This window comes from Alosa sapidissima, chromosome 21, assembly GCF_018492685.1.
Source record: "Alosa sapidissima isolate fAloSap1 chromosome 21, fAloSap1.pri, whole genome shotgun sequence".
In the NCBI taxonomy this organism is placed as follows: domain Eukaryota; kingdom Metazoa; phylum Chordata; class Actinopteri; order Clupeiformes; family Clupeidae; genus Alosa; species Alosa sapidissima.
This window is the reverse complement of record NC_055977.1, coordinates 14,349,814-14,374,629: the sequence shown is the minus strand read 5'-3', so window position 1 is coordinate 14,374,629 and position 24,816 is coordinate 14,349,814. Positions and strand designations below refer to the sequence as shown.

General features: G+C 40.8%; 1 protein-coding gene and 2 long non-coding RNA genes across 4 annotated transcripts; 1 reads left to right on the top strand and 2 right to left on the bottom strand.

The window, feature by feature from the left end:
- Positions 1–247: 247 nt before the first annotated feature.
- Positions 248–23,304, top strand: col1a2 (collagen, type I, alpha 2). The gene is made up of 50 exons (XM_042075862.1): positions 248–446; positions 2,172–2,173; positions 3,431–3,457; positions 3,957–4,040; positions 4,483–4,539; positions 4,795–4,839; positions 4,936–4,989; positions 5,114–5,167; positions 5,267–5,320; positions 5,522–5,575; positions 5,806–5,859; positions 6,236–6,280; positions 6,591–6,689; positions 7,015–7,068; positions 7,548–7,646; positions 7,745–7,789; positions 8,217–8,315; positions 10,026–10,079; positions 10,419–10,526; positions 11,194–11,247; positions 11,395–11,493; positions 12,056–12,109; positions 12,231–12,329; positions 12,521–12,574; positions 12,694–12,747; positions 12,872–12,925; positions 13,265–13,318; positions 13,576–13,620; positions 13,779–13,877; positions 14,157–14,264; positions 14,383–14,436; positions 14,544–14,597; positions 16,078–16,131; positions 16,258–16,311; positions 16,455–16,562; positions 16,819–16,872; positions 16,987–17,040; positions 17,797–17,958; positions 18,208–18,315; positions 18,415–18,522; positions 18,693–18,746; positions 19,479–19,586; positions 19,812–19,865; positions 20,012–20,119; positions 20,408–20,461; positions 20,575–20,682; positions 20,847–21,093; positions 21,277–21,461; positions 21,580–21,822; positions 22,257–23,304. The coding sequence occupies exons 1-50, from the start codon at positions 377–379 to the stop codon at positions 22,401–22,403; spliced, it is 4,050 nt and encodes a 1,349-aa protein (XP_041931796.1). The 5' UTR covers positions 248–376; the 3' UTR covers positions 22,404–23,304.
- Positions 402–2,447, bottom strand: LOC121695254. Of its 2 annotated transcripts, none has more exons than XR_006026051.1 (3): positions 2,217–2,447; positions 1,261–1,372; positions 402–676 (listed from the first exon to the last, which is right to left on the bottom strand). It is a non-coding gene; the product is annotated as an uncharacterized LOC121695254 (long non-coding RNA). The 2 variants fall into 2 exon arrangements; XR_006026050.1 differs by having other exon boundaries at positions 1,261–1,323.
- LOC121695250 lies at positions 19,893–21,395 on the bottom strand. Its single transcript, XR_006026046.1, has 2 exons — positions 21,258–21,395; positions 19,893–21,052 (listed from the first exon to the last, which is right to left on the bottom strand). It is a non-coding gene; the product is annotated as an uncharacterized LOC121695250 (long non-coding RNA).
- Positions 23,305–24,816: the final 1,512 nt, after the last annotated feature.

Genomic DNA, 24,816 nt, shown 5'->3' with positions numbered 1-24,816 from the left:
TTGTCTTTTTAGGTCTCGACAATGTCCACGTCCTCAAAAGAATGGATCTAATTAAAACGTTGCACTCGTCATCACCGTCAAAGGATTGCCAAAGTTTCTGGGAGAAGGCAGGGATGCTGGACCACATGACTTGTCCGGGCTGAGCTAGGATGAGAGTATATAGAATATCTTCATTCCTATTGGTCGAGGGGCTGACTGTTGACACGCAGTCAAAGACCCTCCTGCCATATAAATCGGACTGATTGGACTTTATTATACTAGCATCACGGCAGCAGGTTCCTGCTAAGTTTGGAGTTATTGTATCACCACTGTATGCCTGCTTGAAGAAGTTAAAACAAGGCACTGCAGCACAAGGAGTCTGCATGTCTGAATAGACATGCTCAGCTTTGTGGATACCCGGATTCTGTTGCTGCTTGCAGTAACTTCATACCTAGCATCATGCCAATGTAAGTTTTACTTCTGATTTTTCGCTTGTAACCATGGATTTTATTCGCTTTTTGCGCCTGATCTGTCTGAGATCGCAAGGACGTGCTTCTTTTGTTTGGGCTGTTTGGTTGGCGACTTACTCGGAAATAACATCAAGGACGGCTAGAAGTGCGTCCGAGGGCTTCTCCTTCGAAGATGTAAAATTCCAATGGATTTTCATCTTTTCATGGATTCTTCGTTCTTTTTTCTCCTGAGGATACATCCTATCACTATTACAATGTGTGAGAAGAGGTCAAAAAGTGTTTAAAAGTTTATGTGAAGTACAAAACATTGTTAGTGTAAAGTATATATAGATGAAACATTTGGTTAGACAGTTTTTCTTAGATTCAGTTTTGTAACTCTAAATCTAAAGATTGGGGCGTTGTTGCGCGCTTATTGTCTTGAGCTTCCAAAGGTTGAGCGTTTATTATAGTGAAATATCCGTGTGCCCCCTGGTGGCTACATGAAGCATTACATTTGGCAGTAGAATGGATGGATTCCAGGTCAGGCTGTTTTTTAGATTAGGCATAGGCCAACACAATATCGTGCAATGCCCTATAGGTAGTGTAAAACTAAACGATAGAGGTATTAGTCATTTTTCCTAGCCTACAGTAAATGGAGAGTATTTAGGGCATTTTTTCATAGGATACTTGATATTTATCCTATGAAGTGCTAAATTCAGCAACAAACCAGACATTACTTTTAAGCAGCAGTAAAGTAAGTAAGCAGAGCTATGAAAACAAGGCCTGTAAAATCAACTTTATAGGCCAAACTACTGTTAGTGAGCACCCATACCTATGCTTCAGCTGCCACCTATGGCCCCAAAGCGACATCTGCTGGGTATCTGAGGTCATGGCACTATGGAAGAAGGGGGAGGGACTTGTCATCAACGTCATGTCAGGATCTCCTATAAGTAGCAGACAGTTCATTGGTACTGCCTATGGCTTATTACAATACTATCCTTCAAGAGTTAATCCAGGCAGCTCTCAATCACTAGCAATATTTACACTTTGTAGGAATACTTTCTCATGTTTTTACACATGCTGACATAATGCAACTCTTTTCACTGTTTATGTACATTATACTTATTCTACATTGCCCATGATAGAAATATTTACAGTTGTTGCTAGGAGATTGTTCAAGCATTTCAAATCAAAGGACTGATATATTTTAACAGTGATTTTTGCTACTTACTTTTGAATTACAAAAGTAAGTAGCAAAAAGTGTTGTTCAAGGTTGTTCAAATCAACATCAATAAGATTTAGTCATAAGAAATCAGGATTTTACTTTGATCCATCGGATATACTTAAGGAGAATGTTATTACATACTGTATAGTAGTAAATATACTGATACATGATGCAGCCAAGTATTTGTAGGCCACCTGTGGACAAGGCCTTCCGCTTGTTTGCTGAAGCTGGTGCACTGATATTGTAATGTTTTCCCTTTAAAGAGAGATGGATAATAGATGTTCGTAGCATGTAGTTTATTTTCTTAATCTATTGTTTACTGTGACTACAAGATAGAAAAAGCTATATTTGTAATGAGGACCGATTGTCATTTATGATGGTTATTTACAATTAGGATCTATATTAAGATATTTACTGCAGATGTTTTCACATGCACTTGTACCAATCAAGTATTTTCTGCCATGTTCTAACTGAGTCTCTCTTTGTCTCTCTTCTCCCCTCCTCTCTCTTCTGAACAGCGGTTAGTACATTTTGCATGATTTTTTGGTATAAATCACACTCACCCCATCCGTCTTAGCATGTGTTTCTTGTCACACTCATCTTGATGATATTCGGTGAAAATATCCATGTCAATTTGAGCAATCTCGAAGTTACTGCTGTCGCTCGTATTTTTGGGAAATATCTGTGATGCACATTTTTGAAGTCTTTTCCTGCTGAGGACAGGATAGGTGTCCCATTGGCTACAGCTAATGTCAGTGAAATGAGAAACCACCTTCTTCAGGGTTCGGGGTACAATGGGCCTATTTAGAAGCCTGGAAAAAGAAGGAAACTTAGGAGTAAGAGACATTCCTGAAAAAATCGCTGGATATCCCTCTTGGATTTTTCAAGCAGCCTGATAATCTAGGCTATGATAAAGAGTTTTAATTTGGCATATCATCAGAGCAGTGCAGTACTTTGAGATTGTTATAGATTGCTCCATTGAATATCACTAATATTTTGTAACAGTTTGGTGCCTAAAGGAGAGTATTTTCCTTAATTCTACCACAGTAACTTTTGGGTTGTTGGTTGGTAAAGATTTTACCTCAGCCTGATTTTAAGATGATATTTCAAAATCTGATAGTGTCTCAGTGGCCAAGCTTTATGCATCATACTGTTTTATGCAATGACACTTCACTGTAATATTCATTTTCACCTAAACTTTTAAGAGACACAGAAAGTCTCTATTTTATGCTTCACTGTGCTGTGTGATTTGTTCTTAATGACATCAATGTGACACACTAGCATCTGAAAACCTAACAAATAGTCCTACATAGCATATGAAAAGCCAACACATAGTCCTATATAATATAAATGGAAAGATACAATGAATAAATGCTATATTTATTTATTTTCCTTTCTACAGGATGATTTCAGTGTGATTGGCATTTCTTATGTTAATGTTAATTGGGCCTTGTGGCTCATGGTACTCAGAATTAGGCCCTCACTAGCTTGCTGATATACTTTCTGGTGTAAAGTATTCACACTGATGTGCTGAATAGATTTATAATGAATTTTATAATGCATTATAATTACAATAATTAAAATAAATGGTAAAACTGATAAACTATTTGAAATGGCTAACACATGTGGTCCATGTTGAGAATGCAGTGCTTTGCTGTGCTATGCTCCACTGTTTACACCCGCTTGGCTTGAAGCACACATGTGAAGAAGGCATCTTGCATTTAGATAGCCAGTGTGGTCTTTTGGTTGATTTTGTGCATTTTTCACACATTCACAGGGGGCCAAAGGACCCAGAGGTGACCGGGTAAGTCAAATTATGAATTATACTGTTCCCTATTTTTGTTTATTTTGCTTAAAAACAAAAAATCTTAAAAGGTCAAGAGTGTAATGGTTGACCTTATGACCTTGCAGGGGTCATGTCCTTATGTAGTGTTAAGATAAGATAAATTAATTGTATAACTTTTGGAGCTGAATCTGTGAAGAGAGTGGTGTCTTGTATTCTATTTGTTGATTTTCTTGGATAATTATACTCATGACAGTATGGATAAGATGATGAACTAGACTAAAACTAATAATTTGCATTTCAGATATAATTAACATTGTATTTCCCTATTTCCATTATATATGGCATAATATTCTTAGTCAAACATATGTGAGGTAATGAGAAAGTATCAGTTTTGGAAATGTTAGGTTTCGTAACCATGTTTAGGTTTTGATACCCTTAGTAATGCATACAGTAGGTTTGTTGTAGTCAGTAGTCACTGAGTAAATACTGATCTTGCTGTTTGTGCGCTCTTTCTCAGGGGCCTAAAGGCCCCGATGGTAAACCCGGCAAACCTGGACTTCCCGGCCCCGCTGGCCCCCCTGGGCCCCCTGGACTTGGTGGAGTAAGTCTGGAAAACCTTCACACACGCCATAAAATACATGAGAGGAAATGTATGATTATCTGATAAAATATGTGTGTTCGTAGCTATGCAAGTTTTGGAATTTGGAGGTAAACCCATTCAGTCCCTCTGTGCAGTGGTTAAAAACAATGGAAAAAAAAATTGCCCTATTGAATCAGGTCATGACCTCATGACCTAGTTTCCAATGACCTTGTGACCTATGACCTTTTGGGGTCATGCTGTTAACCCTTAAAATAAGCTTTCATATACACATTACATTGTTATTACATCATTATTACAAATGAGTGCAATTATTATTATCCAACAGCTGATTTTGGACATGTACTTGAACTTACCCCTGGTCCTGTTTACACTCATCTGACAATAAAGATAATTATTATTATGAAACCTTTTAATAGGAAAATGTACCTCTCTGTTTAAACAGAACTTTGCTGCTCAGTATGATGGAGCTAAAGGACCTGAACCTGGCCCTGGACCCATGGTATGTGATTCTCCCTTTGAATTGTATATATTTATTAATACATATATTTTATAGACAATAAACAATACACATTTCAAGAACACTAGCTGATATTTCACTTCCTTTCAAAATACTTTTTGACTGTTGAGGTACCAGTATCACAATGTAGCTCTCTTGATTTGTGTGAGGCCTTTTGTAAAATGAAGACACATCCAAATGCACTATGAGTGTTGTTAACAACAACATGAACAATCATTTGTATTTGCTTTTGTACAGGGTCTGATGGGAGTTAGAGGCCCACCTGGACCTCCTGGTTCCCCTGTAAGTACTTATACATATTATATATATTTCTTTTTTTGCTTTTGCTATATGAAGTAATTAAATAATACTCACATGTTGATTTTATGGTCATCATAGGGACCCCAAGGATTCCAAGGACATGCTGGAGAGCCCGGAGAGCCTGGACAGGCTGTAAGAGAGCCTTCTAATCGTTCATTTCAATAATGTATTTTCCAAAGACTCATCATCTGTTGAGAAGTTGGCCTGAAGGTCATGGACACTGATGCCTTAACCCCCGTTTGCTCTTTTTGCACAGGGTGCTATTGGCGCTCGTGGCCCCCCTGGACCTCCTGGCAAGTCTGGCGAGGACGTAAGTTGAAGTGGTCAAATGGTGGGGAATGGATGCTTCTGATATTAGAGGTCATTATGGGGTCACTTAATTTGGATGTCCGCTCTTCTTGTCTTGTAGGGTAACAATGGAAGACCTGGCAAGCCTGGAGATAGAGGAACTGCTGGTGCTCAGGTGAGAGCAAACATAACATTTCATTTCTTAGGTACCATCATTTTACTGCTAGTCAAAATCTTGTAGTTAAGGTATAGGTTGGATATGCAACAGGAACGTAGTGGACAGGAGAACATAAATACGAGAGACACATTATGTACATCAACAATGTTTGTGTTGAAATGCTCATATTTACAACTCTCTTCTCTTTGTGCTGTACAGGGTGCCCGTGGTTTCCCTGGAACTCCCGGACTCCCCGGAATGAAGGGACACAGAGTAAGAACCCTCTCCCCAAAAGGCATCTTTATTGGCCATACCATCAGCCATCAGATCCAGATCATATCATCACATCGCCCTAGGAAAACTCACTCTTTTCCTGCAATTTGTTGTACTTAATCCCGTAGTTTAGATGTTAGAATAGTGACACGTTTGAGAGAAATCATAATGTAATCATCATTTTGTTGGACAAGCTTGTTTGCTCACACTGTTTTCTGTTGATGCTTTAGGGTTACAACGGACTTGATGGACGCAAGGGAGAGCCTGGAGCTGCTGGAGCTAAGGTAATGTCCAACAGACAGATCAATGTTTGGCACTGACCATCCAACACAGTAGGGTCGTAACTGATTACTCTGATAGCATCGATAAGCACTGATAACTCTGATAACCCTGACCCTTTATTGGCTCTCTGGGGGTCTGTCTTTATATTTTACCCCAGAACATTCTAGAAAAGGAACTTGGGATGTTAAGGTTCCCTACAAATAACAGACACATACCATAGAATTAGCTCTGCACATTTTAAAAGGTTTGAAAAGGTTCAATTGAACATACTGTAGGCCTACATTTCTCTCCATTCCCTCTATGGTTTTCCTCAATGGTCTACAACAAGCTTCCTTGTGGATTTCATCTCATCCCATGTTTTCTCTTTCCTCTCCCTAGGGTGAGAATGGTGCCCATGGTACCCCTGGAACCCCCGGAGCAAGAGTAAGTGACTCAAACGTTTTACCAACTCATTTTATGTCATCTCAATTTTCCCATAGATGATTTTTTTAAGATTAACTATCCAGCCCAGAAGTAGCTTTTATGTCATACACATACACTTACATACATTTCAGCTATATAGACTTAAGAATTCAAGCCATGATCTTGGCATAGAAACTACCTCTCTGAATCAGTTTAGCTTCAGAGAGTGCAATTCATGAAGACCTCTGAGCATGGCTTCTGTTGTACACTGAACACCTGCTTCTGTGGCGTTATGGGATACCTGCTCATGGTTCATGCTCTCTGTCTCCAGGGTGCTCGTGGTCTGAATGGCGAGAGAGGTCGCGCTGGCCCTGCTGGCCCAGCTGGTGCTCGTGGTGCTGATGGCAACACTGGACCTGCCGGCCCTGCTGTAAGTAATCTTCACCACCCACACGGTCTGGTTGGCACTCTAGAACAGTGACCCAGTGTGACGGGTACCTCTAGACTTAGTTGGCTACAGCATGAACACAGTCTGACAGGTAACTCTAGACCTGGTTCTCCAGAACAACATCATCAAACATTGACTGCACTGCTAACTAGTTGTGGTAACAAAAAACGAATACAACCTTTGAAGCAGAAGGTAGACAGTATTACGTACGTACATTGTATGGTGTAGTCAACTGGAAAAATAAACTTGACAGAAAGATGGTCTGATTACAGTTCTAATTGTTGTCTCTCTATATTCTGTTTCCTAGGGTCCCTTGGGAGCAGCTGGACCTCCTGGTTTCCCTGGTGCTCCTGGTCCTAAGGTACATTTCACAGCTTTGAACAAGCACATAGAAGAACACACTTTTGGGACAAACTTAGGACAGGGCATTGCGGTTTACCTTTTAGCTACGTAGTGCACAAACATAGATAGACATCTTGCCTTATGTCATGGCATACAACAAGCCTTGAACTGTGTAAATAACCCCCAAAAAGCTAGAGTATTTACTCGTTTCAAATTCATTTTTACTGATTTCACATTGCATTACACTAGGTTTGTAGCTGTAGCATTATAGTGGTGGAAGCTAACACCTTCATATCCCCACTGTCTCCTTCTCTCAATGCAAACTGAAAAATGATTTCATATACAATATTGCAAATACATATTCAGCAATGCCACTCTAATGGTCAGCTACAGCTAAAAGAGGAGCTTGTTTTCCTCTAGTAACGATAAAGTAGGTCTCCTGACCTGCAGCCATCTTGTGTGTGTAAGCACTCACACTGTCTCTGTCTATGTAAACAGGGAGAGGTTGGAGCTGCTGGTGCTACTGGACCTTCTGGACCTCAGGGAGCCAGAGGTGAGCCTGGTCCCAATGGAGCTGTTGGCCCCGCTGGTCCTACCGTAAGTATCCCGTTTTGTATATTATTTTCACAAGATTATCTGACAATTCATTAGGTAATTCTGTGATCAATAATATGTTTCTTTTTGCCTCTCTGTAGGGAAATCCTGGAGCTAATGGTCTGGCTGGATCCAAGGGATCTGCTGTAAGTATCTAGTAAATTAGTAATTATAGTTACCAAGAAAAATATATGTTTAAGACGTTAATATATACTCACAAAGCAGTCCACCTTGAGTCTATTAAGCTGTCAGTGAAGATTCACCCATACTGTTGTGTGAATAATATGTGCAGCCATATTTAGCTTATGATAGCCTTTATGATACATGGTCAGTTGAGCCCTAACTCATTTCAAACCCTTGTCTGGTATTAGTATAGCATAGTAAAGCAATCATGATGTTTATGTTGAAATTGCAAAATAGATTTTGTTATATTACCCCTTTTACTTATGACCTTCAGATATATGATCCAAGCAGATTTACTGATATGTACAATCCTTTGGATTGAGATAACCTAACCTAACCTGACCTGACACATATGTGTATCTGTCTTATTTTTGTGTATGTCTCCACTAGGGCACCCCTGGAATTGCTGGTACCCCCGGATTCCCCGGCCCAAGAGGAGGACCCGGACCTCAGGGACCAGCTGGTCCCTCTGGCCCCAGAGGCCTGGCTGTAAGTGACCTGTGCAGTTCTTGTGTTGCACCAGTCTTATCACACTTTGACACCAAGGTTGACTTAGATAAGGACTTTGCTCCTGCTCTCGACCAGTCTTTAAAGTTGACCCTAGCTTTATGCTTGCTCCCCTGTTGTAAGTTGCTTTGCATAAAAAGTATCTCCCAAATCTATGTAAATGTAATGTAATTCACACTTGGCAGAAGTAGTCATCAACACTGACTTTTAGAATGATGATTTTTTTGAGGAAAGGTGAATGTTTGACCAGGATTAAATGTAAGGTGTTTTTAAACCAAATAGTTCTAAGAACACAGTTATAATAACTACTAACTGGATACTCGAACTACACAGTTCCTAAGGCTGTTTATAAGTTTGCATTCACACCGCCAGCAGGAACACTAGGTGACGTAGTGCATACATTAATGGAGCACTCACGATGGTGAAGCATAACATTGCACATAAACTTTCCCCTTTAGAATTTCAAAAAGTGAGAAATTGTACAGTTAAAACATATTATTAAGAGGGTCATCCTCTTTATGAAGCCTACAACAACATTTTCACATCTGCTAAATGTTTAATTTTACTTTAGTAAACCTGCCTACATTCTCTGAGACAAAGTGGTCTCATTTTCATATTCTCGACCCTCTCGACTTCGAAGATGACAAAAGCTAATAGAATAAGCTTTAAGGAGCATAGCCTACCCCATTATAGTGGAAAATGTAGCCTACTCACATCTGTCCGGGTGATAGCATCAAACAAATCAGTAATTCTTTTCCAGTAAAGTTACCATCAATTTGGCATTAGGGTAGCAGCCTATTTCTTATGTGAACATAAAAGAATAGTCTAAAATAGAAAAGAATGAAACTGATAGCATAGCTATAGGCTACTGTTTATTGAGAGAAGAGAATGGTATCAGGAAGTTCTCAACTTTGTTGTTTTTATCTGTGTATTCTGACCAATCAACATGTACTTGGTTCCTATGTGCAGGGAAAAGACCCTAACTATATATTAATCTCCCCCAGTTCCATGCAGTGGGAACACACAAAAAGTTAACGGCTTTACAAAAATAGGACCTTCAAAAAGTCCCTCTAGCGCGAAAATGCTGGTACATGGTGTAGAAAATGCCTGTACCACATGGGCTTATCATTGAAAAGGCTACACTTACGAAACTGAAACATCTGTGCAGTAACTCTGCAGATAGCTGATTATTTACCAAAATTATTATCCAACCTGGCTTAAGTAGTGGATACAAACATGTACACTACATGTAAATATATTCATATATTCTTAAACAGTACATATTTAAAGTTTGAGACTTATTTATTAAGTTATGGTATTTATTTCATTATACTACATAAGGTCAAGCATTTCATACCGGTACATGGGTTACAAATTCACATATCCAATCCTTACAAGAGGAAACATCGCAAGTTAAGAAGAAAATGGCAAATAAAAATAACCTAATAATCACACATCACCCTGTCAACATTTGATGCCAAAAGATGCCAAATTAGACAATCCAATCCAAGCCCTCAAAATGGCAAATTGCAGCAAGCATCACTAGTCAAGGTTTTATTTTTTTTATGATACACTACAGACCAAATCTATTGTTGCAGGTTTAACTGAGATAACCAAGTGGATTACAATGTCCTGAAGATCAATGGTGCATTCTGGGTAAAAGGCCTGAAACCTTGTTTTTGTTTGTCATAGGGAGACCCTGGTCCCGTTGGTGTCAAGGGAGAGAGTGGACCCAAGGGTGAGCCTGTAAGTAAACACACACATTTTCATCAATGCAATCTTGCATATGTACAAATAATGAACATAACACCATACCATTTATATTGTCAACAAAGACTGTTCACTCATATCAAACAATCACCATCCAATTGTATTTTTTCACATTATTTCAATTTGTGTTATTTTTATACTTAATATAACATTGTTATTGTGTACCAAGTCATATTTTTTTATATTTGGTACAACTAAATCATATTTATAGACAGAAAGATAGTCAGATTGACCTTGTTCCCTCTTGGTTGACAACGTTTAGTGTTGAGTCTGCTGTCAGGTTGTCATGACTAAATGCTTGTGTGCACCACACAGGGTTCCATGGGACCCCAGGGTACTGCTGGACCCGCAGGAGAGGAGGGCAAGAGAGGCTCAACTGGTGAGCAAGGAGCCACTGGACCCGCTGGTATCGCTGGACCAAGAGTGAGTTGATCCATGATCTGATGTAGTGTGTTTATGACGTCTACACTTTGTACTACAAGCCATTAGCTATGAGTAAATTCCAGGTGATGTCTTAATTGCGAGTAAGCTTTATACACATACATGGATATCCTAGATATTGCAATTTATTCATGTTTCATTGTTATTTTACATTTCTGAATGCATGCCCTTACGCAGAGTACACTAATATAATTGATGACCATTCTATACTTGGTAAGCACTTAAAGGGACACCAGGCAACGTTTTCGTGTTAATTAATCATCTTCGTAAGTCGGTATATGGTTAAATGACTCATTACGGGGCGAATGAAGGCTCTCTCGCCCGCCCCTACTGCCTGTAGGAAGAATATCCCACTTGCAAGTTCGGTGTATCCTACCCGCCGACCGAAGCAGGATCAGTTTACAGCACAGAGGCAGGCTAACTAAAAGCTAGAGATTGTTGCAAACGTGTGAATAATGGCAGAGCCGGCGAAGAAGCAGCAAAAACCCTTGACGGAAGACGCAAAGAAAAGGAAAAGAGCTTCAGACCGAGCGAGGGGGAGTTTCGTAGAGAAAAAGCATCAGGCTTGCCTGGTGTCCCTTTAATAGTTGCAGCAAGGTGCTTTTACATTAGGTGCTTAAGTGCGAAAATGTTTCTTCCTTGTTCATAGGGTACCCCTGGAACCCGTGGTCTTCCTGGTAGTCCCGGCCGTGCTGGCCCAATGGTGAGAAACAGTTGAAATGTTATTTATCAGTTTAAACTGTTATTAATTAATAATATCTCTGCAGGCTATGCATTATATTAGACATGATACATATAGGTAGTGTCAAGCCTTTAATTGACCTGCTATTCTTCCCTTACTTCTCTATAGGGCATGACTGGTGCTCGTGGTGCATCTGGACCCAGTGGTGCCCGTGGACCCCCTGGAGACTCTGGCCGTGCTGGTGAGCCCGGTCTGACTGGAGCCAGAGTGAGTTAACAACTTTCTGCTAAATATATAACGTTCTTCAGGGTACTTAGCCCAGACAAACTCTAAATAAGTGGCATGGCAACAACAACAACAACACCACAACACATTGCATTCATATAACACTTGTATCAAGGCACCTAAAGCACTTTACATTCAAGGGGGAACCTCACTAACAACCACTAATGTGTAGCACCCATCTGAGTGATGCGTGGTAGCCATTATGCACAAGAACTTGTACATAACGCAGACTTTATACCAATGTGAGTGTGAGATGTTAAATGTTATCATCCTCTTGAAACCCTACATTTATACTTATAGTAGAAGTATAGTAGTAAGTAGTAAGACATGACCTGGCCAGCATTTATAGATATAGTGGGATTGTGGCTAAGCACTGGTTTAAGTTACACCACTCACTTTACATGCACATGCCATGGTGAATTAGGTATAATAATTCCAATATACAGTATTTCAGTTAATCAATGCAATACCTGTAGTGCTAGCACAGGAGTTTGCCTAACAATGCTAAAGGCTAATGGCTAATCCAATGTGTCCTATCCCACAGGGTCTGCCTGGAAGCCCTGGCAGTGCTGGACCCCCAGGAAAGGAGGGCCCTGCTGTATGTACCTTTCCCCTACTATGTGATTTCTCAGTCACATCAGTGCTCACTGCTCAGTTATTGCTCTGTACGATGTCTCCTTGGGACGGACTTATGACAAGTACGTTTTTTACTATCACAGGGTCCTGCTGGACAAGATGGCCGCTCTGGACCCCCTGGCCCAACTGGACCCAGAGGACAGCCTGGTACTATTGGATTCCCCGGCCCTAAGGGACCTGCTGTACGTATCTGAAAAAGCCTCCCCAAGAAACCCACAGTGTGGATGTTTAAATTGTTTGATCTCCTCCTGATGGGCTTCAGAAAGTGCTTTGCTCTTCAATTTTGTAAAACTGTGAATTTGAATGAAGTATCACGACCCAAACAAGCGTGTGTAAAGCAACACTCTGATTATTGTTCTCTCTTTTCCATCAGGGTGATAATGGTAAGCCCGGAGAGAAGGGACCCACTGGACCAACTGGTCTGAGAGTAAGTGCCACTATTAACTATGTGTCAAGCACAGAAATAAATGTACATGTCTCTGTGTCTGTCTATGACACCACACAAAATGTTTAACCAAAATTAATCTCTCTTCCTCTCCTCTAAAGGGAGCCCCTGGCCCTGATGGCAACAATGGCCCTGCTGGACCCGTTGGACTTTCTGTAAGTTAGACTGTTTCTCAGTCCTCTAGAGCTAGATTTTTTCATGTCAAAACATTCCATGAGATTCAGTTGTTTACTCCACCATATTTGAGGTTCATGGTGATATTCCTTCTTGTGCTTCTAGGGTGGTTCTGGTGAGAAAGGAGAGCAGGGACCTTCTGGATCTCCTGGTTTCCAGGTGAGTATCTGTCTCTTGCAGTCAATCACATTAGGTTTACTGTGTAGCCTACTCTGTAACCACCATCATATGTCTAGATCTCCAAGGCTTTGAAGTAATCATCTACAAATAGACTGCATATTTCATCACTGAAAGTATTGTACACTTGAGACGATATCAATTTGGAAATATTGAAAATATATAGTGTTACTAATGTTATCATTATGAAATATCAAGGTTGGTCATGTCATAGCCATAAAGAAAATCCACTGACTTTGAATGGTCCAGCTAAGACAATGTAACGCTGAATAAAAATGTATTTGATATCAGATTGAAATGCATTTCTATTTGTACTTGTAGGGACTTCCTGGACCTGCTGGACCAGGTGGTGAGCCTGGCAAAGCTGGTGATAGAGTAAGTGATGCCTAAAACCACACACATACACACACACACACACATTTCCTGGTATCCAATACTGGGTCTACTTCTAGTTTGTATAAAACCATTGTTTGGATGCAACTGACTAAACAGTTTACAAATGTCCTCAGGCCTTTATGATTTTACAATTCACTACTTACGCATGCACTGAAATGAGGGACATGGTATATATCAGTTTCTTTAACTTTTTCTTTCTGGACTGGCAGTAACAAATGTGTGCTATTCCTTTATAGGGTATTCCCGGAGACCAGGGTGCATCTGGACCTGCTGGCGTGAAGGTACAAGACCTTTGACCTGGCCTTTCTCGACCTTTCACCCCCTGCATGTGGCAAATGTTCATCCTATCCTTAAGTTCTACACAAATTTGGCCATAGCCACTTTCATCCCTTCAGTAAGTGAGAAGGAGCTAATTGTGCTAACTCATGCTGTTCCCTAGGGAGAGCGTGGTAACCCAGGACCTGCTGGAGCTTCTGGCCCTCAGGGAGCCATTGGTGCCCGTGGACCTGCTGGTACACCTGGAACTGATGGTGGCAAGGTAAGGATCCAATACTCTCTTTGGTAATAGCAAAGAATACCTTAGTTTTAATCTAATAGACATTTAATCGTGTGGATAGGAAATAGAAAATGCCCTTATGGGTATTGCAGATAATATTTGTAATAGGAAATGCTTGTTGTCACATACCACCTTAGTTTTCCCCACGGAGTAAACACCTTGCTATGTGTGTTACTCTGTCATGATATTCATTGTTGCAAGCATATCTGTGTCAGTGTTTCTCAGTATGGATGTGGCTCAAGGTCTTTATGCCCCCCTTAGGGAGAGCCTGGTGCTGTTGGACCTGCCGGTCAACCTGGACACCAAGGCGCTGCTGGCATGCCCGGAGAGCGTGGCGCTGCCGGAACTCCTGGACCCAAGGGTGAGAAGGTAAGTACTCACTAATATCATCTAAATACCATTATCTCTTCATGATTGATGAGGATACACACCTGCTTTTTTCTTGAATTGTTCATAATATGTTTATATGCTTTGTTTTCTTGTCTAGGGTGAGGGTGGATTCAGAGGCGCTGAGGGTAATGTTGGAAGAGATGGTGCCCGTGTAAGTACTTGAGTTCGCTGCTAATTGGATCTTATGACAAGACTTATTATGAAAAAAAATACATCCTGATTGACTGTGCCTCACTTTTCCGTTTGTCCACTTCTTAGGGTGCCCCTGGACCTTCTGGACCCCCCGGACCAGCCGGTGCCAATGGAGAGAAGGTAAATATCACCTGGAGGTGTTATCATCCATAGATGAAACAAAGGTCATCAGTTCAATCTGCACAAAGAAAAAAAGTTGAGGGAATTAAAGATAAATCATCACAGACATGATCAATAGAGTGGCACACACTCAGTTCACTCAGTTAAGATGGGTGCGAAGCTGCTAGCAAGCCATGATGTTCAACCCTCAAGATCAAGATGATGAACACACTTCTCACCTCAAGACATGAGTCAGCTACCTGCAACCAAGATACCCGGTATGAGGACACGTATTATGGACACAGCCAAATTTATCTTCATGGAAAACGTCTTATTGACCCTCACCTATCACCAGCAGAGAAAATGTGCTAATGACAGGAAGCATTACCTCACCATCGCCATCTGCTGGTTAAGATCAAAACTTTTTGGTCTCTGGCTGACACTAAAAGGAGTCTTCAGGAAATGTGTGCTGAACTAGAAGATATCAGTCTGTGGAAATTAAAACGATTATTATGGATTTTATATCCAATTATACTAACTAATTTGCACAATGCTATTTTTTACTAAAACAAACAAATCAAGAAGCAAACAGCAAATAATTTGAAGGCCTGAAGACACTCAAGAATATTGGAGAGCATTTGACAAAAACATTTCACAATATGGAGTAAAACCTTATGGATTTCACCCCTACATGGAAATCATTCCTTTTACAATTTTCATGTATTTTTACATTTTCTTGCATCAACATAATTTCTTTGTCCATCTATGGACCCTGAATATCTGTCCAGGAGAGACACCACACCAATGTCAGCTCTCAAGACTGTGGAATCTGGTCTGCTAGTCCTGAAGACTTTTGACTTTTTTCACGTTAAAGGAGATTGATTGAGAAGTATTTGGAAGAGAGCTTTGAGAAAGGTGTACTGGTCAGTGGACTAGTGGACGGAGATATTAATTTGACTCCTTGATTTGCGTTCAACAAAGCTCCATAAGGCTAGGACTATGTCAAATAACACTATTTATAAACGCCTGTGATGACCAAGGAAGGGAATTTATGATGACTTAGATTTGGAAACAACTATTCAGACCATTTCAACATGACCTGCATGATATCTCTTCTGCAGCCTCTTTTCTCCCACGTCCTTTAACCAAATGACAAACAAACATATTTTATGAGATTTGAAACCCTTGATGCACTCTTCTCCTGTAGATTCACACAGGAGGGGCATCTATTACCCAAACTATTACCCTCATGATTGATTGGAAATTAACTTAAAATGTAAACATCTACCAGGCATACTGTCAGATAAATGGTAAAATTCACTACCCGCTCAATAATAGATCATTATTTTGGTCTAAGTCTACCAGCCACTCATATTTTATCAGTATATGGCCAGTGGCTGGTGCTAACACCCCTGCAGTGTTGTTAAAAAGTGGCATCCCATCTGGGATTACAGTGTCTTCCTCAATCACACCTCATGGTCCACCCGTGTTCTGTTCCCAGGGAGAGACCGGATCTTACGGACCTGCCGGTCCTGCTGGCCCCCGTGGACCCCCTGTAAGTCCCTTCCTGATGACATCATCCACACAACAGCTTGTCTCACTGCTGACATGATTTCCTAAAAGCTTCTGACAGACTTGGATTGAGACTCTGATTCAGTGTATGCTTTTGTATGCATCGTAGGGAGAGCGTGGAGAGGGAGGCCCTGCCGGACCTGCTGGATTCGCCGGACCCCCTGTGAGTACCCAATTCTACATTTAAAAGTTAGTGCAGTAACATTATTGATTTACTGCACTGTACAAACACACATTGCGCACACAAACACAAACACACACACACATGCACACACATGGACCTAACATGTCTTGTGTTCCCTATAGGGTGCTGATGGCCAAGCTGGAGCAAGAGGAGAGAAGGGACCTGCCGGTGTGAAGGGTGATGCTGGACCTCCCGGCCCTGCTGGACCTGCTGGCAACTCTGGACCCCTTGTGAGTTTTACCATCATCTCTTCGTCTTGTGTATACATCTAGCGTGACGGTAAAACACTCTCAGCTGTCAATTTAGCATGTGCCCATTTTCATGTCTATATACTCACATCAGAATAACCATGATTAATGATTACAGTATAGTGAACAATTAGCCAATTGACTTACATGTTGGTCTGGCTGATCTGACTGTAGGTCTGACTCATCTCTTGTTTGTTTGTTTGACTGATTTTCTTTCTTTCTTTCTTTGTCTTGAAAGGGACCTTCTGGACCTGCTGGCCCCCCTGGAGCTCGTGGTGATGGCGGTCCCCCTGTAAGTGCACATTACCGACTCTTCCATCATACGGATCCCCAAATTCTGTAACTTGTATCAAGTTCTTCAGTACCATGAATGTGTCTCATTGATGTCCCTCTGTCTGTCCACTAGGGTCTGACCGGTTTCCCTGGTGCTGTTGGCAGAGCTGGCCCTACCGGTCCTGCTGTGAGTACAATGTTGATTACATGTTTCAATTAATTTAAAGAAGGGATATGTGAAACATAGGACTATAGCAATATTTAGCAATATTCTCCTGTACTTCTGACAATTAAGATGTCAGAATAGGTCTGCTCCAGATGCATCAAACATTCTTAGCCATCCAAATCTGCTCTTACCTTAGTATGGCGAATGATGAATCCCACTTGATAATGTATTAGAGGCCCATGGCTAATTGTTTATTAGCCTAGGTAATGCCCACTAGGTCTAAACCCTATCTGAGGGCACTTATTTTGCCATGTGCAAATACTCTGACACATGCACAAAGTGCTGAAGAGCAGTATGTAAGCCAGTTTTTTATCATCTTAATTGGAATCAATTTGTAATGTTTTTAACCCCAACAATTTGTTGATATATCACTTCCTGTGTGAGACTCATTATGCCAATGGACAAGTCAGAAGACAACATAGTGAAACATAGAATGTCAAAAGCTCATGGAGTCCATTTGGTAATACTCACCTACCTAGAGGAAGTTAAGACTCCACAGTAATTTCCTCTCTTTATCTGTATAACTCGTCTGTTTAAAAACAGCACCCACTGATGCACTTATTCTTATTATACTCTACCTTTTTTTAAATTGTCCTAGAATTGTTGAGAGAATTGCTTTAAAAAAGCTTAAAATGTTTACCATGTTGTTAGTCACTTTGTTTAAAAATGCGTCAGCCACATGTAATGTAATGTAATGTAATGTAATGTAACACAAAGGGTATTGTTGGACCTCCTGGACCCACTGGAGCTGCTGGAAAGGATGGCCCTCGCGGTGCCCGTGGTGATGCTGGACCTGCTGGGCCCCCTGGAGAGAATGGCATGATCGGACCTGCTGGTCTTGCTGGAGACAAGGGATCCCCTGGAGAGCCTGGTCCCGCTGTAAGAATAAGCACTGATCAACATATATTAACATGATGATATGTTCCATGTCAATCTGAAAAACGGAAGCATATTCACCGGTGGTGACAGAGATCATTTGTTTTGTGTGACATTCAGTCTTGTCATATTCATTTAATAGGATAGGGCCATACTATGGAAAACTTTAGTCCAGCAGTCCTCAGACTTTCACAGATCACACTTATTACCTTTGAAATTACATGGTATACTCTTACCTTTGCTTCCTGATAGGGTGCCCCCGGTACCCCTGGACCTCAGGGTCAGCTTGGATCTCAGGGATTCAGTGGTCTTCCCGGAGCAAGAGGCGAGCGTGGTCTTCCTGGTATGGCTGGTGGTCTTGTGAGTATTCACTCTATCACATCATTTAAGCTGTGAGTTCGCAAATTACTTAGCCTTTGATGATGCTGAATTATTGACCTGGTAACTTTGTGTGAACAGGGTGAGCCTGGAAGACTTGGACCTGCTGGTGCTCCTGGACCTCGTGGTCCTCCTGGTAACTTGGGCATGCCTGGTATGACCGGTCCCCAAGGAGAGGCTGGACGTGAGGTGAGAAATCATCACACATCCTAATAATATTTAATGAGCAGATAGGCGTAACCAAAGCCAAAATCCCTCTTCAGTTACTGAAAGGCAGTTGGTGATGGATACCATTCCATTTCAGCTGGTTGGTTGTTTGACACTGTGCATCTAATATTGTATCTCTGTCCATTTTATAGGGTAACCCTGGTAACGATGGACCTCCTGGCCGTCCTGGTGCTGCTGGATTCAAGGTAACGTTTTTGGCTCAGTGTTTGGTGGGAGAAGCAAACCAACCTGGCCTTATGCTCACACATACTTTCCATCATGATACACACTGAACATCTCTATACCCAATCACCCTCTGTAAGTAAGGGAAGCGCAGCCAACACAACCCACTCAAGTCATCTTTTTGATTTGATAGAGTTAGTGGATGACAAGCTGGGTTTGCATGCAGTAGCCAGAAAAGTTGTCGGTTCAATTCCCGACTTCCACCATTGTGCATCTTGAGCAAGGCACTTAACCTCGAGTTGCTCCGGGAATGTAAAAAAGTGTCAGCCACATTTAAAAAAAGATAAAGACGTTAATATGTGTTGTCTAGTTTAGTACCCATGCATGAACTAAACTCAACCAGATGACTTGATTAGGTTATGATTAGACACAATTTTTTTTTTGCAGTGCACATGAACACAAAAAATTTGATTCCTAAACTATTCTAGGTGCCTCATCTACAACAGGAATTGAGGAATTTGTAAAGTAAATGATCTGGAACAAACTATAATTATCATGGCACAATGATCATTGTTTCCTTCATAAGAATTATATTTATAATCTAGTCTTTTAGATTTTAGGATAGATTTACTGCTGTCAAACAAAGATACCTATAAATTCACATCTTCCTAGATCTGCCAAGTTAGACCTGATACACAAAACTAGGGGCATTTCTACAACACCACACATAAGGCTTTGTCTTTCTCTTGTGCCAGGGTGACCGTGGTGAGCCCGGCTCTAATGGACCTGCTGGCCTTCCTGGTAACCCTGGACCTGCTGGACCTGCCGGCGCTGCTGGCAGACCCGGAAACCGTGGTGAGGGTGTAAGTGGTCCAATCAACTTCTTCTTTTATTTTTTTTTTACAGAAATACCACCAAACTCTTAAAAGACAGCTAGTCATCTCCACCAATTTCTAACTTGTTACAGTCATACATTCAATTTAATTTCTTTAAATCCTCACTTTAAATAGCTTTGCAGTGATTGCTAACACACGGTTTGTAATTTGCATTTGAGGTGATTATGTTTATTTAAACATTTTCTCCTTTAGGGACCCGTTGGAGCTGCTGGAGCTGTCGGACCTGCTGGTGCCAGAGGCCAATCTGTAAGTACACACTGCAGAATCAGGAGCTGAATTTTAAGAATTTTATTCTCTTTGTACAAATATAATGAGATGTAACAATAAATGAATCTTGAATCTCTGAATTAATCTCTCCTCATTATCTCTCTCTCTCTCTCTCGCTGTTCTAGGGCCCTGCTGGAGCTCGTGGTGAGAAGGGAGGTGCTGGAGACAAGGGAGACAGAGGCATGAAGGGACTGCGTGGACACCCTGGTCTCCAGGGAATGCCTGGACCCAATGTGAGTGAAAATCAAGGCTCCATCTACAACTTCTGGAAGACTTTATCTGTTTATGGAAGTGTAGTGTACCATAATTAGAATCAGACCCCATGATGCACTTTTCATTTTTGTGTAGGATAGTGTAGGCGTAGAGCCAAGCTACTTGTCTTGTTAGCGACTAACACTGCTCCTCCATCTTTATATCCAACTCTCAGACGTTTGTGTCATTTTATTATGTAATACAGTCATTTCACCCATATGCCTTGTTATTATACGCTATCAAAACATTGTGTTATGTCTTCTTGCTAGGGTCCTCCTGGTGACTCTGGTCCCGCTGGTGCCACTGGACATTCTGGTCCCAGAGTAAGTAGCCCAGATTCCAGAATATTCTTTTTCAATAAAAAAAAACTGAACTACAGTGCTGGTCCATAAGATTGTCAACAACCTGTCAAACCCTCTGTGGTGTTGCTTTTTAGGGCCCCGCTGGTCCTGCTGGACCTTCTGGCAAGGATGGAAGAGCTGGAGCCCACGGCCCTGTTGGACCCGTCGGTCACCGTGGTCCCCAAGGACATCTTGGACCTGCTGTAAGTTCAAATATAATATTTGACTATAAAACATATCTGTTTAGCAGATGGGGAATCCCCCAATGAAAGATCCTTAGGCTCATACACATTTCAGTCAGATATAACGTGAAGCGTAAAGCATAGGGAACTTGTTCCACTAAGGTCATGGTGTTGTCTGATTGCAGGGTCCTCCCGGATCTCCCGGTCTGCCTGGACCCCCTGGTCCCGCTGGTGGCTCTTATGACGTCTCTGGTGGCTTTGACGAGTACGCTGCTGACCAGGCCGCCCTCAGGGCCAAGGACTACGAGGTGGATGCCACCCTGAAGTCCCTGAACACCCAGATCGATAGCCTGCTCTCTCCCGAGGGCTCCAAGAAGAACCCAGCCCGCACCTGCCGTGACATCAAGCTCAGTCACCCAGACTGGAGCAGTGGTATGTGAACTTTTACACTGAATTACCTCACAATATACTACTATTATAATACTATCAAATTTTAAACAGATATATATTATGTATATATATATATATATATATATATATAGTGTCTTTGAATGAAAGATTTTTAAGCAAACAACAAATCAACAAATCTTTCTCACCTTTGGTTTCTCTGTGCAGGCTTCTACTGGATCGACCCCAACCAGGGCTGCACCATGGATGCCATCAAGGCCTTCTGTGACTTCTCCACTGGACAGACCTGCATCTACGCTCACCCCGAGAGCATTGCCCGCAAGAACTGGTACAGAAGCTCCCAGGAGAAGAAGCACACCTGGTTCGGAGAGACCATCAATGGTGGTACTGAGGTAAATTCAGCCAAATACTAAAATCAGCTATATCTGTCATGAGATATGGTCAGTTTCACTGTATACGTTGGATATGTACTAATATGTTTGCTTTCGTGTTTCCTTTTCTTGTCTCCAGTTCACATACAATGATGAGACCATGAGCACACAGACCATGGCCACTCAGCTGGCCTTCATGCGCCTCCTGGCCAACCAGGCTGTTCAGAACATCACCTACCACTGCAAGAACAGCGTCGCCTACATGGACGCCGAGAACGGCAACCTGAGGAAGGCCGTCCTGCTGCAGGGCTCCAACGACGTGGAGCTGAGGGCAGAGGGCAACAGCCGCTTCACTTTCAACGTGTTGGAGGATGGATGCACCGTACGTTTCCCTTTTCAAATTGTTTTTATTTTTTATTTTTTTATTTTTTTATGGCGATTCTATCACTGTTAAAAGTACAGCTCCATTCTACACAAACAGTGGATTCATTGTAGTGGTGCTCCATCATATATTTCTCAAAGACATATTTTAGTTCAAGTCTGTCAGCTGTCACCTGCTACAGACTCGAGGCATGAAATTAATGAATATTGGATAATGGAATGCTGCCATAGCGTAGGGCCATGTCTTTCTCTCAAAGAAACGTCAGAGACAGAAACCTATGAATCAAAAGAGCTTATTAATACTGACCGGCATTCACAATCATATTGTGCAGTCCATAATGTTGAGAAAGAATTACACAGCTTTCATGTCAAATTTTGTCTGCATTTATTGTCTCCACTCTAACCAATTTCTTCTTTCATCCTCCCCCCTTGCAGAGACACACTGGCCAATGGAGCAAGACAGTCATTGAATACAGAACGAATAAACCATCTCGTCTTCCCATCCTCGACATTGCACCTTTGGACATTGGTGGCGCTGACCAAGAATTTGGTTTGGACATTGGCCCAGTCTGTTTCAAATGAATAGACTCATGATAAATTAAACCAAAAAAAAAGAGAGAAAGAAAGAAAAAAAGAAACAATCTCTGCCCTTCTGTCTGTGTCGTTTTTTATACCGAATGCTGATTTCCTCTGCACATCCACTTGCTTAAGCTGGGCCCTATCGGAGAGGACCAACGGACTAAATGGAAGCGTTGCACAATTCAAATTAATACAGAAGCCCAAAGAGACGCAGGAAAACATCATGTTGTGGGACATGTCATCATTTTGTAAAAAATAAATGTAATAAAAACAATGAAAGTATGCATCACTTTGTGGTCTTTGTATATCTTCCAAAGAGGAGGTTTAAAACCACAATTTTCAAAAACAAGGTTTAAAACTACCTCATGCTTATGTTCAAGAAAATAATATTACAAAAACCTGATCCACATTTAAGATGTCATAAGTGTTAAGGCTTCAAGTTCTGTCCTGTATCGAAGGTGCTCCAATACTTGAAGCGGTGATCTATGGTGCTATGCAGCTGTGGAGAGAACCACTTTTACTGGATTACTTTGTATTGTGTCTGAGGAGTCTTGCAGAGGTCTTTCCGATAACCTCCCACTTTAAGCAGGTGGACTAATTCTAAACCTGATGTTTGTCTGGTTTTAACCTGTTTGGTTTATTTTTGTTTCGACCTTTTTTGGTTTTAATTTTTGTTTTGTTTTGTTTCTATTTAGTTCTGTTTCATTTCAAGATATTGCAATTCTTCAGTCCCCCCTAGTCTTTATGTTCACAGCACATTTCGTCCATTTGAATGGGTTTAGCAAGCCTCTCTCTTTCTCAAAACAAACTACAAAGTTTATTGTACCTATTTTGTATATGTGAGATGTTTAAATAAATTGTGAAAAGTTCTGAAATAAAGCATGTCCAATGTTCCAAAACACAACATGCCATGACTTAAGTGCTTTAATATATTTACATGCAAAGTGATCGGCATGAAATGTAAAATATCTGTGTACTTACTGAGATGGTACTGAGAGAGTTTTACTGAGATGGTACTGAGAAACTACTCCCTTGAACAAAACAAAAGGAGAATGGCTAAAGAGGATAAAAATGTGTGTGCATTACTGGCTTACAAACAAGAGTGAAAATTTAATTTCATGAATCAAAGGCAAGGTCCATTCTTTTGCAGATTTTTCTTTCTAATCTTTCATCCATGTACTTCCAACGTCACATTCTTGCTTTTGCATGAAATAAAAAAAGCCAAAAATTGCAACCTCTCCAGGCATTCTGTATATTTCCAGATTTAACTAATGGCTGAACCCATAGATGACAATTAAATATTTTAAATAAATGATGTCCTTGTTATCCAGCAAATGGTGAGGACGGAAATTAATAAAGTAGCTTTACCATGGACATGACATTGATTTGAAAACTTTTCTCTTACCTCAATTAATTACAACAGTTATTATACTTTAAAACTATGAGTACAATACAGCCACCTATTGGACAAACTATGAAATGCCAAAGAAAATGTTCTGAGCCTACTGTACTGAAGATGGCGCCTGAGAGCAAGAAAAACTCTTTAAAAACTCCTCAAAAATTTCAGACCATGGCCCATTCTTTTACTTTGCTCTTTAATAACTCAGTTTACATCTTGGATGCAAATAATTGATACTTCATTTACAATCCCCTTAAAGCCACCATTAGGCTAAAACTAAAACTTTCTTTAGGTATCATCTAATTGGTATTGTTTAAGTGTAATGGGTTATGGGTAATGGGTAAATGTGTAAATGCTTATTTCTTAAATTGATTTAGCTATTCAGACAGAGTATGTCAAATTCCAGCATCTGGATGATCACATAGAAGATCAAGATATGGTGACCCCACTACTTTGTATGAGAATTTTGATTACTAGGCCCGAATTCCGAAAAAGTTGGGACGCTTTGTAAAATGTGAATTAAAAAAGGAATGTTATTATTTACAAATGATGTTAGAAATTTAGTTCAGCTTCATCTCTGCTCGTGCACGAGGTAGAAAAGTAGACCAAAACAGTAGATTGACGAAAAGACGATATATGTCGTAAAATGAAGACAATACTAGACCATTTCTGTTCGATAGGCAAGCGCCATCTACAGGATTTTAATCGAAAGTCATCAAATTTAACATCGAGAGAAAAAAAATAGATTGCCTACAGAAATGCAGACATCCCAACAAATAAGGAAGGCCTATAGATAGAAATTGTGAAAATATGTAGATTTTGGTAGTTTGGTCTTTTCATGTAGCCTTGGCAACTAGCCATCTAGTAGGCTATAGGCCTGAATAATATGCACATGAATTGACACTTGTTAAACTCACTTCAACATGTCTTTGCAATCATTTAACCCGCCATGGGCAATGCTAAAGTCACTGTTACAAACAGTGCAGCGTGCAAGACTAGGCCTATCATTATTTTTTA